Raw genomic sequence first — 15275 nt, 5'->3', positions numbered from 1 at the left:
GAATGAGCTGAGCATAGCTGTGCCTGTGACACTGAGATACGCTAGAGCAAGTGCTATTGCTGTCACCAGTGCTGGTCAGCCTGTAGAACTCCTCAATCCTGAACATCCCCTATGTAATTACAGCAGAAGTGTGCAAGAAATCAGAGAAGCTCAGACAGTCGGCCTGTGGATGGGCAGCCCCTGGAAAATTGCTCCATGAATAGGAAAGGGCGCCCTTGACTGGAGTCCAGGCCACTTCTTTCTCTCTCCAGGTTTCATGCACCCGTCCTATTCCTGGTTACCCTAGAAGTTCTCCAAGGACAATAACCATATGCTCTCCCAACTGGGAGACCTGATATACACATCCCCACACCTGGGTACACATAAAGGGAGGCCTTCATAGATACTTGGGTTCTGCTTGGACAGAAGAATCAGTGCCATGTCTAAGATTTAGCAAAGGCTATGCTTGGGTCAGGTCAGGCTCTGGTAATTTCCATGGATACCAATGAGTCCTCAGGGGTAGTCAGCATCAGTGTCAGAACAGGCCCCTCAGGCTGCCTCGGATGGAGTCCCTGACCCAGATTAGCCAACTGTGGTCACAGACACGCTCTGCTGGTCCAACTAGGACAGGGATGGAACACAACTACTCGCAATGATCAGGCTTAGTGCCAATCCCATACCCCTTCCTCTCGTGAAAATGCACAGTAAGTCCACGAGGCCAGGGTGGGTTACAGATGAGACAACTAAGGGGAGGGAAGAAGTCAGTAGCTGACCCAAATCCACAGAGCAGTGGGGAGCAGGGTGCCGAGGTCATAGATCACGCCCTGGACCAGTCACTCCTGATGCTTCACTATCCTCTCAGCCACAGGGCTAAGAGATTGCCTCCAGGTACCTACATCTCCACAGACCGAGCAAACCCTCAGGCTTCTTGCTTTGTGGCCTAGAAACCATTTAGATCATAACTCATCGGAAGAACATCTGTTGCTGGTTTTCACATCTGCTGTTTGGGAAAGCAGGAGGGGAGAAGTGGGTGACCTCCTCAAAAAGAACTGCACATCTGGCTCTGCCCCATCGCCCCTGGAGCCAAGGCTTACACACCAGCACCATGCTCACCAGGCAGTGAGCTTTTTCTAGCTTTTTCACACACTTTTCAGAGATACCCAGAATTCCAAGCACATTTCTAAGATGTTCTTCACCTCCTGAAGCCTGTGCCAGCTGCCCTGGGCCTGCAACAGAGGACAAGCAAGCTGGAAGGCAAACATCTACTAGACTTTCCCAGTACTGTGGCAATGACATCATGCACTGCTCTTGGATAATTTGCACATTATCAGACTAATTTCCAGATTATCTAATCAGCAGACATTGCCCTTAATCAATTCGGCTCTCCCCTTACAGTTCTACAAAGTACACCCTGCCCTCAACAGCACAGTGGCTCTGGGCATTTTCCTCTTAAGAATGACAGAAAGAGAAGCTTAACTCTGAACTAACATGACCACTGCACAGGAGTCTGACCTCCAGGGACCTAGGACATCCCAACTTCAATTACATGGGCCTGAAAAACAAGATAAATGTTATAAAACAGTATTTTAAAAAAAAAAAAACAAAAAGAATTCCCTCTTAAGAACTCCAAGTTTAGTTTGAAAGCATGTATTTATTTATGCTATTAAATAAAAAAGTTTTAAAAAATAAATCCTCTCTTTCCTTCAAGGAATGGCTCTGATAGTTCCCATAGAATAAAAACTCTGCAGTGAAGATGCCTCCTATGTGGTGGCCTGTCTTGTTCAGCCCTGACCTCAATGCTACCATGAGACTCGCTGCTAGCGACTGTATCAGTACACCATGCCATCTCAGGCCTCTTTCCCTTCGTTCCCTTTTCTGCATTCATTTGGACCCGGGAGGTCTTCTCCTTCCTCAATACCCGTCCTTGCTTTTCAAGGCCTGAACATAACCTCCTTGGTGAACGATTCCAAAACCTCACAGGGCAGTAGTGGTCCTTAAGCTTTAGCATGTACCAGAAAACCCTTCCCTCTGGTTCCTACCCTTGGACTCTGCTGGTGGAGCCTGAGAATTTCCTTGTCTAGTGAGTCAACAAGCGAGGCCAGTGTCCCACTGAGAGCACCCGTGCCTCGCCACGTGGAGGACACACAGTGACTCTGAGCCTTAGGCAATCTCATCCTTCATTCATGACCCACTGCACGCCCCCACCTGAGACTGTGAGCGCCTCAAAGACGAGGCTGACTCTTGCATGCCTCTGCCTCTCAGTCTCAGTCCTTAGGCAACATTCACTACATAGGCAAACTCGGGGATGCATAGATGCATGAGTGATTGGTACATGAGTGGGTGCGTGGATGCATGAGTGGGTGGGTGGCTGCACAAGTGGGTGGGTGGATGCACGAGTGGGTGGGTGGATGCATGAGTGGGTGAGTAGGTAGGTGGGCAGATGGATAGATGGATTGGTGGATGGTTGCATGCTACTGATAGGTGGAATGAATGAATGAATGAATGAATGAACAATACTAATTTATTTACACTGTTTATACTTAAATCCAAGACTTTGATCTCATTTCTACCCCAAAAAGTATCCTGAAAATAGTATCTGTAGTAGATTCCAATTGTGCAGAGAAAACGAATAGGATTTTAAAAGACTTTTTAGAAGACTTTGAAACTGTGGGCCTGGGTTGTTGAGATTTTTGAACCTTAATCCTGCTAACTAAAAAAGTCACAATGCTCTGAAAAAAGTCCTGCTCTGAAAAAGTCACAATGGAGAACCTCTGAGTGGCACACTCGCAGTCCTGACTCCTCCCCTTCTATTCAGGTGTACTCCTAGCTATAGGTAGAGAGGAAGGTGGCAAACGAAAGAGAGAGTTGGGAGGAAAGGCAAGACTGCATCCTCTGGGGTGGGAGTGGGAGGCAGGAGGACAGCAGGGGCCACAGCTAACTGCTGAGCTGGCATGTCAGGGGTTAAGGAAGGTCAGTGCTGGCCACTCCACCTTTCAGTTAAGGAGCGGCAGGTGTGGGGATGAGCCATGGGCTCCGCTGAGGACACAGGTGAAGGGGATGGAACAAGGGTCAAGCAACCGGCATCAAAGTCAAAAAGTCACTATGGCCTAAGGCTGTGGGTGGTTGAACCAGCGGCCCTGCATACTCCTGTGTCTGTGGGGTTCTTTCTCAATGACGCCAGCTTGGGTCACTCTGAAGTTCTACTAATGCACTTGCCAGCATCCAGACCTTCTCAGGGGGAGCATCAGCCTCCAGGATGAAGCTCTTCTGCTTCCCTCCCTCCCTCCCTCCGTCTGGAAGCCTGGCTGGGGGTGCTGAGCTCAGCCCTCAGAATGCTGTTGAGCTGTCACACTCAGTTCACCACGCAGCCCCAGTGGCATTTAGGGGCAGTATGGGTGGGAGCGCACTCCAAGCCCCAAACAGCGAGAGCGGCTAATAACTGGGTATTAATGATGCCAGCAATTAGTGCTCACAGGAAAATGGTGGGGGCCTGCTCACCAGGGGCATGTGGGCAGAAACAGAGGGCACATTCGGAGCAGCAAGCAAATCAGTGGTATGTGTGTGGCCCACAGAAGCCAGGGCGAGCAGCTGCCACAGGGTTTGTTCAGAGAAACTGGGCCCAGGGCAAGATGGCTCCTCCAGACACCAAGAGCTTGTCTGCTGCACCCACTTCCCTGTGCGTGAAATTAGGGCTGGTCATGGAGTTCTCAGGGGTGAAGCTGTGAGAAGACGCCACAAAAAAATCAAGTCAAATAAATGGTGTTTCTGAGGATGCTGGAACCGTCTTTGTATGAAGAGGACTTAATTGTGCCCAGAGATGGCTAGTCTTCTATCGTTAGTCACATGATGCTTTGTAAGAAGCTGGTGTCTCATCAGCAAGGTGAGAACAGAAGCAGACAAGAATGCACTGGAGCATGTTGCTTACCCATAAGCCCACAGATGGATAGAGACAAACATGGGACACGTACTATATTGGAAAAGAAAAGGCACCATTTCTTCACTAAGCTAGCCCATGGGGTTTCCCAGGGACACCTACGGAGGACACAGACACCTACTGATAATTTTGCATTCAAGATCCTGATTGAAAGGACAAAGGATGTCAGTGCTAACCACAGAAGCCTACCCGGAGGGGACCTCAGGAACAGCGGGGAAGGGGGCTGCCTCCTTCTACTTATATGCTTCCTATATGCACTTTGTGCACACATATATGCATGTGTGTGCACAAACACTGCTGGCTATGGGAGTGTACAGGAGAACTGGGGTAAATACAACACAAAGGCAAAGCCATTTGAACCGTATAAAACGGGATGTCTGTACGCAAGAACAGGAGGCCAGCCATTGAAGAAATGCAAGAAGAGATAGGCACCGCAGGAGTGAGAAAGAATGCTAAGAGACACTTTGGAGAGAAGACAAGTCACTAATCTCCACATTCCAGATATCGCCTAAAACCAAAGATCATTTCCAGCCTCTTCCTGGTAGGAGACAACAGCTCCTCGTGACTTCCTAGACACTTAGACAAGGGAAAGGGGAGCTGCCAGCTGCCTGGTACAGACAGGCGTTCTTCCCCGATAGAAAAGGAAAGCTCTCCCAAAGGGCAGGCAGAGAGTTGGGTGTCATAGAGTCTCAGGATCTGGTGCAGACAGAGCAAAGCCCTCCTCCTCCTCCTCCTCCTCCTCCTCCTCCTCCTCCTCCTCCTCCTCCTCCTCCTCCAGCCCTGCTTCCCAGATTCTGCCCAGATGGCAGCAGGAGGTGAGAAAACAAGGGTCTGTCACATTAAAAGCTTGAACCCTCAAAGTTGGAAACAAATTAATGTCACGGAATGTGTTTTCCCCAACTCCAAATTCCCATATTGCGGCTTAACCTCTAATACTTTGGCATTTGGTTCTAGTGGAGCTAGAGATAGATAAAGAAAGTAATTAAAGTGCTGGAGAGGTGGCTCAGTGGCTAAGGAGTGCACCATTCCTAGCCAGTGTCCAGAGATTTCACAGGGTGACCCACAACCACTTGTAACTCCAGTTTCAGAGATCAGACACCTGTTGTGGATGGACCTGGTGCTGTTCTTGTGAACCAATCCCCTAATGAATAAAGGAGCCAATCACTGGGTAAGTAGGCAGGACTTCTGGTTTGGAGGGGGAAAGAGAGGAAGCAGGAAATAGTTGATTCCTTTTAGCCCAGGGACAGCAGAGGGGTAAGATGTTGCTGCTAGAGTTTCCTAGTATCATGGTGAATCCTCAAGGATCTACCACAGGAGGGATCAGATTTTAATAAGGCGTACAAGATGAGGTTTTAGTTGTTGTGCCCAGAGATTGAGTTACCATTGTTTCTGAACTAAATTTGTGTTGCATTTTCCTTCACACAATGGCTTGTCTGGGTTCAAGAGAGAAAGGTACAGTGGCCAAGCATGGGTTTACCTAAGGTGGTCCACAAAGGCCATGGGGGAATTTGAAGCACAGCATGGTAGTGGCTCACTAACAGGAACCTAGTGACCTGGGTGGAGAGATTATGGGGTTCTGAGTCAGAGTTTACACGAGATAAAAAACAGATTGGCCATTTTCTGCCAGTGTATGACCAGCCAGGCTGCTGGGCAGAGACTCAAGCACAGGAATGTGATGGTTCATTTTTTAATACTTCCCTCGACAAAGCCCTCTTCTGTTCTCTACATGCCCTCCACTCATGTGCGCACGCACACACACACACACACACACACACACACACACAATTCAATGTGAAAATAAATCTTTTAGAAATAAACAAAGTAAAGGTAAAATGAGACCATCAGAGCTGGGGAGACATGACAACCTAAGTATTGACACCCCCAAAACCTGTGCAAAATGATGGAAATAGCTACACACACCTATAATCTCAGAGTTCAGGAGACAGGTGACCCCTGGCACTCTCCACAGCCAGGCTCACCAAATCAGTGACTTTTACATTCAGTGAGAGAGGTAGTCTCAAAAAGTAAGGTGAAAACCAACTGAGAGCACATGCAAGTGTGACAGACATTCAGACAGACAGACACACACACAGACAGACACACACGCACACGCACACGCACACACCAGGGCTTAGAGAGGTGAATCAGTGGTTGAGAGTACTTAATATTCTTCTAGAGGACCCAGGTCCAATTCCCAGTACCTACATGGTGGCTCTCAACCATCATGTGTTACTTCAATCCCAGAAGATCCAGCACACTCTTCTGACATCAGTCGGCACTGTACATGCATGTAGTACACATGCATACAGGCAAAATGCCCATATACATGAAATAAGAAATTATATCCAAAAAAATTGAAAGAATATGTACCAACAAATTGCACAGAGAAAGCAAAGCCCACTCCGTACGTGCACGAATACCCGTCCCTCTAGTGATCTCAGGAAGACCCGAATCTTGAAGCAAGATTAACAGCTTCCATGAGCACATCCTGCTTGGAGGTTTTTGTTAGCCCAGCAACCATAATAGATGGTAGGGAGCCAAGTAGTAAATGCTAAGCTCCGCTTTGATTCCTAATTCATAACTAGAAATTGAGGAAGGAGAGAAATAGACACACAGATCTGCAGGTTCACTCTGAGTCTTCAGAGCCAAGTGTCATCCCAAGTGACATATCCATCAAGAGCCAGTGGGCTCTGTTCCCTAAGTGGTGACCCATACAGGAAAACCATAGTAAGCCACCAACAAACATAGGTCAGTCTCAACAGCTGTGAGCGGACCTTCTGAAGCTGAGGAAAAGGGTGGACAGGTCTAGCCTTTGACAGCAGCCAGGTGAGAACACTCCCCTTCTGCTGGACACTCAGGAATCAGACCACCTCTCTCCGGAGACAAGGCTGACCACGTGCATTCTGACCCGCTGACTCAGCTGGTGGCTCAGCTCAGCCACAAGCGTGGTTGCTGCCTGAGCTTAGGAGTCAACTTCCTGCAGAATGCTGGGATCCATCATGAGTTTTTTTACTGCCAGAGGCCAGAAGTGGTAAGAAAAAGATTGTTCCCCACACTACCTGCCCCATCCCTCGTGCCCCGAATCTTATAAGCAGAAACTCACGTCTGTGGTTCTCGTTTCTGTGGTTGGGTGGGGATCGTGTCTCCTGGTCTTGTGCTTCATCTCCTTCCTCGCTGGCCAGGTGAGTATGAGCGTAGTGGTAGCTGAGTCCTGGCCGGTTCTTGTAGCGCTTGCCACAGACTAGAGAAGCAAAGAGAAGACATGATGAAGGACAACATCAGTAACTTCTTTGGTCACTCTCTCATACTCCAGGGCAAGGGTCTCCCCAGTTGTCTACACCAGAACCAGGCTTCCCCTTAAAAACACTTCCTCAGACCCATACCACTATATCCACTGGGCTCATGGACACAAAAGAGGTGTAAAAAACACAGACTAAGGGCTGTGGAAGGGCCACCATTCTGCCTGCGGAAACCTTGGGCCAGACGGTGGACTGCTCAATGCCTCTGTTGCATTAGAGACAAAATGGGAATGATAACAGTGCTTACCTCATTGAGCATATACAGCCCAGAGTACCGAGGCAAGCACTGTTTGACTGTGTGCTTGCTCTGAAGCTATGGATGCTAGGCAAGTGCTCCGTCACTAAGTCCTACTCCTGGCCCAGCACAGGGCCCTGCAAATGGCGCTGAGCACACAGAGATGGGGATTGTCATCATAGCTTTGAATCCAGTTATCACTGGAAGCCTATCCAGTCCAACATTTCAGGTCATCAGCAAGGCAAATGTGGCCCAGTAACACAAAGTGACGTGTGGAACCCAGGTCCCCTGGATTCCTCAGCAGTGACCCAGCTGCTGCCCTGTGGTTGAGTCTGTAGGAAGCAGGAAAGTTTCCATGGGGTAAGACTCTCCATGTATCACCCTGTGATTTATGCCAGGAAAATGTGCTCTACCCTTACCACCAACACAATGAGACCAAGGCATCCTGGGGACTATTGTAGCCAAGCGCCCGTGACCTCAATGCTCCAATTAGCCTCTGGCACCCCAGGCCTCTCTCAAATGAGACAACTTGAGACAAGAGGCAACTGATGACACTAAAATGGCATCTTAGAGGCAAGAAGAAAAGGGGTGGCTCAGTACAGCAGCTGCTCCTGACCTAGAGAGCCAAAGGCAGGCAAAGTGACCTCGGGGCAGTCCGCCAACTATGCCTCCCACACCCAGCCCAGACCTCAGGCTTTGAGGTGGGATTGGCAAGAACAAGAGCTTTTGGGTCTTCAAAGTGGAACTACGGTCCCCAATGCTCATCTTACTCGCCCTCCCTGTAGAGCAGGCCAGGTAGATGTTGCTGGAGCACTGGGGGATGGGCTGGCTCTGAGGGACTGTGTGCCAGATCACTGTCACCAGAGACCATAAATGCTTCACAGGATCAGACCTGCGCTCCAGCCCCAGTTCAGTGCCCCTGGCCATCACTAGAACCACTGTTAGGTACTACCATAAGGACTTCTCAGAGCTTGTCTTTTCGTCAGATTCTCCAGGGGTTGACAGCATTAGATAGCACCATCTCTCCTCTCTCCCTTATTTAAGTAAACTACTTCTAATTAGCGTAATTCACTTTGAGTAATAGCCAGGACAATAGTTTCAAATGGCAGAATTGGGCATCTCCTGCTTTTACGAGCCTGGCTCTAATGCCTCATTGCTTTGAATGACTTTGTCGCTAATTTTTAGCCTTTATTAAATTTAAGAAGTTCCTATTACTCCTGACTTAGAATCTTATTTTAGGAAAGTTTTTATCGACTGCCCTTTAAGCATCTGCTAATACTTGGCCTTTCTTTAGTTTATGGGTATGGTGAATTAGGTTGGTTTCCTAGTATTTCCTATTATTGGACCATTCCAGTGTTCCTAGAACACGCTCCATTTGGTTAGAGTATATTATTCAACGGATACACTGCTGGATTCAACTTGATAATACTGCATCTGAACTCAGATGCATAGAGCTTTAGTTTTTGAACTATCTTTATCAGAGCTCAATTTTATAGTTATATCAACTTCCAAAACTGACTAAGAAAGTTTTGCTATGTGACACTGGACAAGATATGCCTTGTCTCTGGGTGCCTTTTCTCTGGAGATGAAGATAATAATACTCATTTTGAAGGTTAATTAAATGACCATAAATAGTATTTGTAAAGAATCCTACTGAATTTAACATAATAGCTGCTCAATAAATGGTAACTAATAGGCAAGAGACATCAGCCTTGTTTGTCACATCTCAAGGACTGGACCCTCAAAAAAAAAAAAAACCCTTTGATATTTCAACCTATTCTGTAGAATCTGGCATTGGTTGGACATCCTTGATGAGTATTTAAAATTCAAGCTGGAGGCCTAGCAGCTATAAATTCAAGGTCTCTCTCCCTCTCCCTCTCCCTCTCCCTTTTCCCGTCCCCCTCCCCCTCCCTCTTTCTCTCTCAAACCAAGCTAAGATGGCGCCTTGCATCTCAGTTCCATGTGACTGAGGAAGCGGGCCCTAAAGAGGCCCTTGAGATACACTCTCTGCCTGCTTGTGGCTTTTTCCATTTAACCTTTTAAATGATCTGAGTTCAATAAGCAACAAATTACAGGGCCATTGGATGTGAATCCACTTAGTCACCAAACACACCATTGATGAAGCTGCACGGGATTCAAACTAGAGATGCTTTCAGCGTCTGCGCAGGGCAGCCTGGGCCCTCCGCAGATCCACCCACGATCCTAAGTGAGCTGTCCGTGCATTGCTAGGCCAACCAGTGCTTTTATTCTTAATCATAGAATTTCAAAATCTTAACTGTCACCCAGACTAACCATCCACAAAGATTATCCCACTAACACTCCAGAAGCCTGTTCTGGGACTCCGGGGATGAGAACTCCCCACCCTTCAGGGTAGGTGCTCCTCCTCAGGACTTGAGTAGTGATCCCATCCACACCTGCAGTCTTCCCTTCAGGGTGCTTCCCTGCTGACTAACTGATATCCACAGCTCCTCCTAATCTGCTGCCATGCACATTCTACAAAATATATTTGCTGATTTGCTGGTAAAAGGACATAGAAACACTTGTGGAAGAGAAGAGAGCCAGGGGTAGAGGCAAGCCTGTAGTATCTTATTCATCTATCTACATTGTGGTGGTTTTAATACGGATGGCCCCCATAGACTCATGTGTTTGAATGGTTAGCCTATAGGGAGTAGCACTAGTAGGTAGTGTGGCCTTGATGGGATAGGTGTGACCTCGTTGGAGGAACTGAGTTACTGTGGAGGTGGGTTTTGAGGTCCCTATGCTCAAGCTATGCCCAAGTGTGCTACACAGTCCCCTTCTGCTGCCTGAAGATCAAGATGTAGAACTCTCAGCTCCTTCGCCAGCACCATGTCTGTCTGCATGATGCCGTGCTTCCTGCCATGATGATAATGGACTGAAGATCTAAAACTGTAAGCCAGCCCCAATGAAATGTTTCCTTCATAAGAGTTGCCGTGGTCATGGTGTCTCTTCACAGCAATGGAAACCTTAAACTAAGGCGAACACTAATCTCACACTAATGACTCTTAACACCTACATAGCCACACCCAAGTGAAGCTATCCATCTCCTAACACTGTAGCGGGTGGTGCTCTAGAGGATGAAGTCTTTTGCTAGAGCACGAGTCCCAACATGTGGTTCCCAGAGAAGCACTACCAGCCTTACCTAGGAACCAGTTACAGAAGCAAATTCTCAGGAGCTCCATCACCAGCCCTTGAATCAGAAGCAATGGAGATTGTGGGGGATACTCAACCACATGTTTGACAAACAAGGGAACCCAGATTATCCTAGAAGCTCTTAGTTCTAAAGCTTGAGAAGATTTAGGACTGACTCTGACCAACCTGGTCTACCTACCTTCCTAGTGTGTGGGGGATAGAGCAGAGCTTCCCTCAAGGTAGGCGATTGACCACCAGAAGACCCAGGTCCAGGCCATTCAAGGAAGTGTCCCAGAAGCCAGACTCCCTTGTAAAGTGCCTCATGATGGAGCCCCGTCTTTTGTGGTTCATTTGAACAGTGTCTGTCCTTCATCACTAGACCTTCAACAGTGTACTAATTAAATGCTAATACATGCTAGCTCAGTGGCAATGGAAAGACAAAGACAAGGGGCCCAGATCCCTCTCTTCCAAGTAGCTCTCAGTGTAGCCAAAGAGATGTGTCTATAAAGGAGAGATAGGAACGGCTGTGTGAGGAGGCATGGCTGAGAGGGGGATCTGAGACAGGCAGCAGATGGCTCGAGCTGGGGGAGAATGGATTCCTAGAGTAAGAATCCCTTGCAGGGGCTGGAGAGATGGCTCAGCGGTTAAGAGCACTGGCTGCTCTTCCAGAGGTCCTGAGTTCAATTCCCAGCAACCACATGGTGGCTCCAACCATCTACAGGGGACTCTGATGCCCTCTTCAGGCAGGCAGATGTAGATGCAGCAGGGCACTCATACATTAAATAAAATTTAAATAAACAATAAAAAAGGAATCACACACAAAAAAATGAACCCCTGGCAGGAGATGAGCAAGATGCACCTGCGGCTCCAGAGCACAGCCATTTGGTACTGGGAGCCATTTGAGAAAGCTGCAGCAAAGAAGTGGGGTGGGGGGGGGGGGAGCTAACAAGAAAGGCGCTGGGCTTGACTCTATCCAGACAGTGAGGGATGAGGGATGCAATTAACCTAGAGGAGCTACTTAATCTGGTCCATATGTCAGCACACTGTTTACAGGATGAATTTAAAGATGGCAGGACACTATTTGCCTTGCCGGTGGAGGGGGGGGGGAAGGGCCTTATGGGTGGAAATGAATCATGGGAAGAGGGGTTCAAGACGGAATCTGGTAGAAAGCAGAGTAAGAATGTAACATGGTGCCAAGTATCATGGCTGTTGCTGAGGTGCACTGCCCAGACCAGGCTTCATCTGGTGCCAGGTCCTGCCTCCTCCTTGCCTTCCTGCTTAGTCCTGAAGCAGTTTTCTCCTTAACACAGAGCCTTCGAGCACGCTCGTCCTGCCACATCGCTTGCTCCCTGCCCCTCCCCCCCCCCCCCCCCCCCCCCGTTTGCCTGATGAGCATCTAATCATCCTTCAGCTCCTTGTTCTGATGCCCTTCCCCAGGGAGGTCCTGCCAATCATCAGGACCCTGGCGTTCACCTTCCGAGGACTAATCCACATCACTCCTACAGTCAGCCGGTAAGGCAGACCCTGCACATTCACACACACTAACACCCTATGTCTGCAGTGGCCTGCATGGGGTCTGACTGCCACAGGCACTTGGATGTCAGCTAAGGGAAGGGAGTAAGACGCCCAGATTGCTGATTTGGGTGAGCTGATAGAATATAGGAGAAAAATCAGATTTAAGGAAGAAAGAAAATGGGTCCAGCCTGTGGTACCTTTTATTTCTCATGGAGAGAGAGGCGTGGTTGGGCTATAGGCACCGTGGTGCTGGAAGTTATGGGTGCTGAGATACAGCAAGGGAACCCGATAGAGGTAGAAACTGGAGATTCCTTATTTTAAATTAGTTAACAAAGGTTCACATGAGAGCCCACAGCAGGAGGGTTTCAGGACAGAAGCGAGGCCCCAGCTGGGATTCTGAGCGCAGCAAGCAAACACATGTTCATGGCAGCTCGCAGTCCCACGGTGGTGGCGGCTTGAATGAGAAATGTCCCCCACTGTGGCCTGGGGCACTCAGACAGCTGGTCCCCAGCTGGCAGGGCTGTTTGGGAGGCTCAGGAGGTGTGGACTTACTGGAGGAAGTATCACTGCGGGCGGGAGGTACACTTTGAGGTTTAAAAGCTTCAAGCCATTTCAAGTTCACTCTCTCTGCTTCCTGCTTGTGGTTCAAGATGTGAGTTCTCACCTGTTCCTGCTCCCATGATTCCCTGCCATGACAAACTCTTAACCCTCTGAAACTAAAAGTCCCAATAAAGTCTTGCTTCTGTCTATAGTGAGAGTTTTGGAATTTTGGGTTCCTTTAAAAAACAAACAAACCAACAATATAAGATTGTTTTTGTTTTAATCGCAGGTGTGGGGTGCAGATGTCCGCAGCAGCTCATGATTTGTCTTGTGCTCTAGCAAGGGCAGGATTTTGCCAGCTGTGGATAGTTTCTACAATTGCATGATATTTGAAATTTTGGGGACTTTTCAGAGAGTGTATAAATGCTAGGGACCTGAGAGGCATGGTTGGTTGGTTGTTGGTCATAGTCTTTTAAATATCCTGATGGCAAAAATCAAACTTGCTCCAAAGAACTACACACATTAATCAGCAGGTTCCTGGCCCCCCTGCCCCATGACATTACTCAGGGATCTCTCTTCTTCCCTGTGCCCCCCTCCTAGTATTAAGGAGTTGAAAGGGTGGACATAAGGGATGGAAAAAAGAGAACCCACAAAGTAGCAAAAGACAAGCTACATCTATTGGTTTCCTTGGTCATGGTGTTGTATGGCAGCAACAGAAAAGTAACAAGTGAACCCATCTTAAATGTGAGCAGACTCAGGCTTAGAGCAGCCTCACTAAGTAAGGCCAAGAGGTGGAGACAAAGAGGGGACCATTGCATATGGCCCTTGGAAGTCCACCAGCACAGCAAGAAGATACTCATGACCTTCTGGAAGCTAAGACAAGGCTGCAGATGGTTGACATGCTCCAGGAAATGAGGATGTAGCAAAGGCTAACAGACTACTCCCGTCAGGAGACAAGGCATCTGGAGAGGACAGGGACTATATAGCCACAAAGGAGAGGGATGTAATGAGTTACCAGGTCTGTGAGCAAGTCACAGGCTGAAGGGAGACAGCCGGGGAGGGCAGCCTGAAAGGCGAGTTTGGAAGAACTGGAGTTAGTGGAGGAGACACTGAGCTCCAGACAAAGCTACTGATGCTAAGACCTGGTCTTCCAAGTGACATCATCACGGCATGAAAGAGGAAGTTAAGAGTCCATGATTTATTCTGATTGAACTGTAATGGAATCAGAGTGGGACATTTTGATGGCAAAACGTGCTTTAGAAATCCTGTGTTGACTGCTATAGGCAAGCTAGATAGGACACTGACCTCCTGTGTTTAATCCTACTTTCCAGTCACTCCAAACACTAAGGGCTAACTTCATAGGCAATTGATCTGGACAATCAGAAAGAGCTCCATACTGGGTTTCATGGTCTGTGGTACCATTTTGAAATACTTCTTGTGCATGTGTGTGTGAGAGCTTGCTTGTGTGCGTGCGTGCGTGCATGCATGCATGCATGATGTATGCATGTGTATTGGATGCTCTCTATGTCCTAGAGTTCACTATAGGGTAGACAAGCTGGCCAATGAGCCCCAAGAACACCTGTCTATATATCTCCAGTGCTCAGATTATAAACACACACTACCATGCCTAGCTTTTTACATGGGTTCCAGGTCCTTATACTTGCAGAGCAAGCAGTTCAACTGAGCTCGCTCTCTCTAGCCCCCTGGATTTTATCTTGCCCTGGAAATCTGGAAGTGGAGATGTGGGAATTACTCTAGCCAAAGCTTTAAATCCACCAGGGTGAACCTAGGCCCTGAGTGGCTGAGACGAGAGTGGATTCCTGGAAGTCTGCCTAGGGCAGTTCACTGGTCATTGTGCCAGTGTGATCAGCTGTGCTGGCCTTCATCGGTTTTGTCATTGGAGAAGGGGGAACTGCACTGGCATCTGACTAGTCCACATCTGAACTGGGTGGGTTCAAACTCTGCCTGAAACTGCTGACTGCTTGATCTCAGTGGGCGGCTAAGCCTCTCTGCACCTGCATACCCTCTCTGGCATGGGCTCACTGCCACAGCATGTGGAGAAAGTCATAAGAACAATTTAAAAGTGGATCCATGGTAAGTCACAGTCACTGTCAGCTGTCAACGTCCCCCACTGCCATCAGAGGGGCTCAGCAAAGACAATAAACCCCAACAGGGAGGGAGCTGGCTGTTTCTCCTCCCAAGTCTGGGGTAATAGTGTAGGGTAAGAAAGAAGGTAAGGAGAAAAATGCCATTCTGAAAATAAAGTATTGTCACCATCTGCTCCCCTCTCATCAAGTCGGCAATCCTGCTCTGGAAGGAGCTGTCGCAGGAAATCAGGCTAAGCCCCAAGACTGCTGAAGCGTGCAGAGAGGGCCGAACCCCCAGCTTCCCTCTACAGCCTCCTTCCCCAGGGCCCACTCCCCTGCGTCATATACCTCTGCAGCCATCGCCCCTGGGACCAGTCAGCCCCATCTGCGTGCCGCCTAAGGTCCTTCGTTTCACCTTGGCAAGCAAGCACCTGGATTTTGTGTTCCTGGCGCAGCGTGCATGTGTGGAGAGAGATGGCTGTGACAACGGAGGTCCAGCTTGCCTCCCCCTCTCCTTCCCCCTGGGGCAGATCCAT

General features: G+C 48.6%; 1 protein-coding gene across 7 annotated transcripts in view; it reads right to left on the bottom strand.

Annotated features, from left to right (window-relative positions):
* The window catches only part of Dpf3 (double PHD fingers 3), a 275541-nt gene that overhangs the window by 72447 nt on the left and 187819 nt on the right, over positions 1-15275 (bottom strand). For all 7 annotated transcript variants that reach the window (XR_007978346.1, XR_007978345.1, XM_052185527.1 and 4 more), the window contains exon 7: positions 7017-7154. Coding sequence is in view for 5 of the 7 variants with exons in the window: in XM_052185527.1 (XP_052041487.1) it covers positions 7017-7154 (138 nt within the window). In the remaining 2 variants the exon portion in view is untranslated. The remainder of the gene's footprint in view (positions 1-7016; positions 7155-15275) is intronic.

Source organism: Apodemus sylvaticus, chromosome 6 (genome assembly GCF_947179515.1).
Source record: "Apodemus sylvaticus chromosome 6, mApoSyl1.1, whole genome shotgun sequence".
Classification (NCBI taxonomy): domain Eukaryota; kingdom Metazoa; phylum Chordata; class Mammalia; order Rodentia; family Muridae; genus Apodemus; species Apodemus sylvaticus.
Note: the sequence above shows the minus strand (reverse complement) of the source record. Positions and strands in the feature narration are given on the sequence as shown.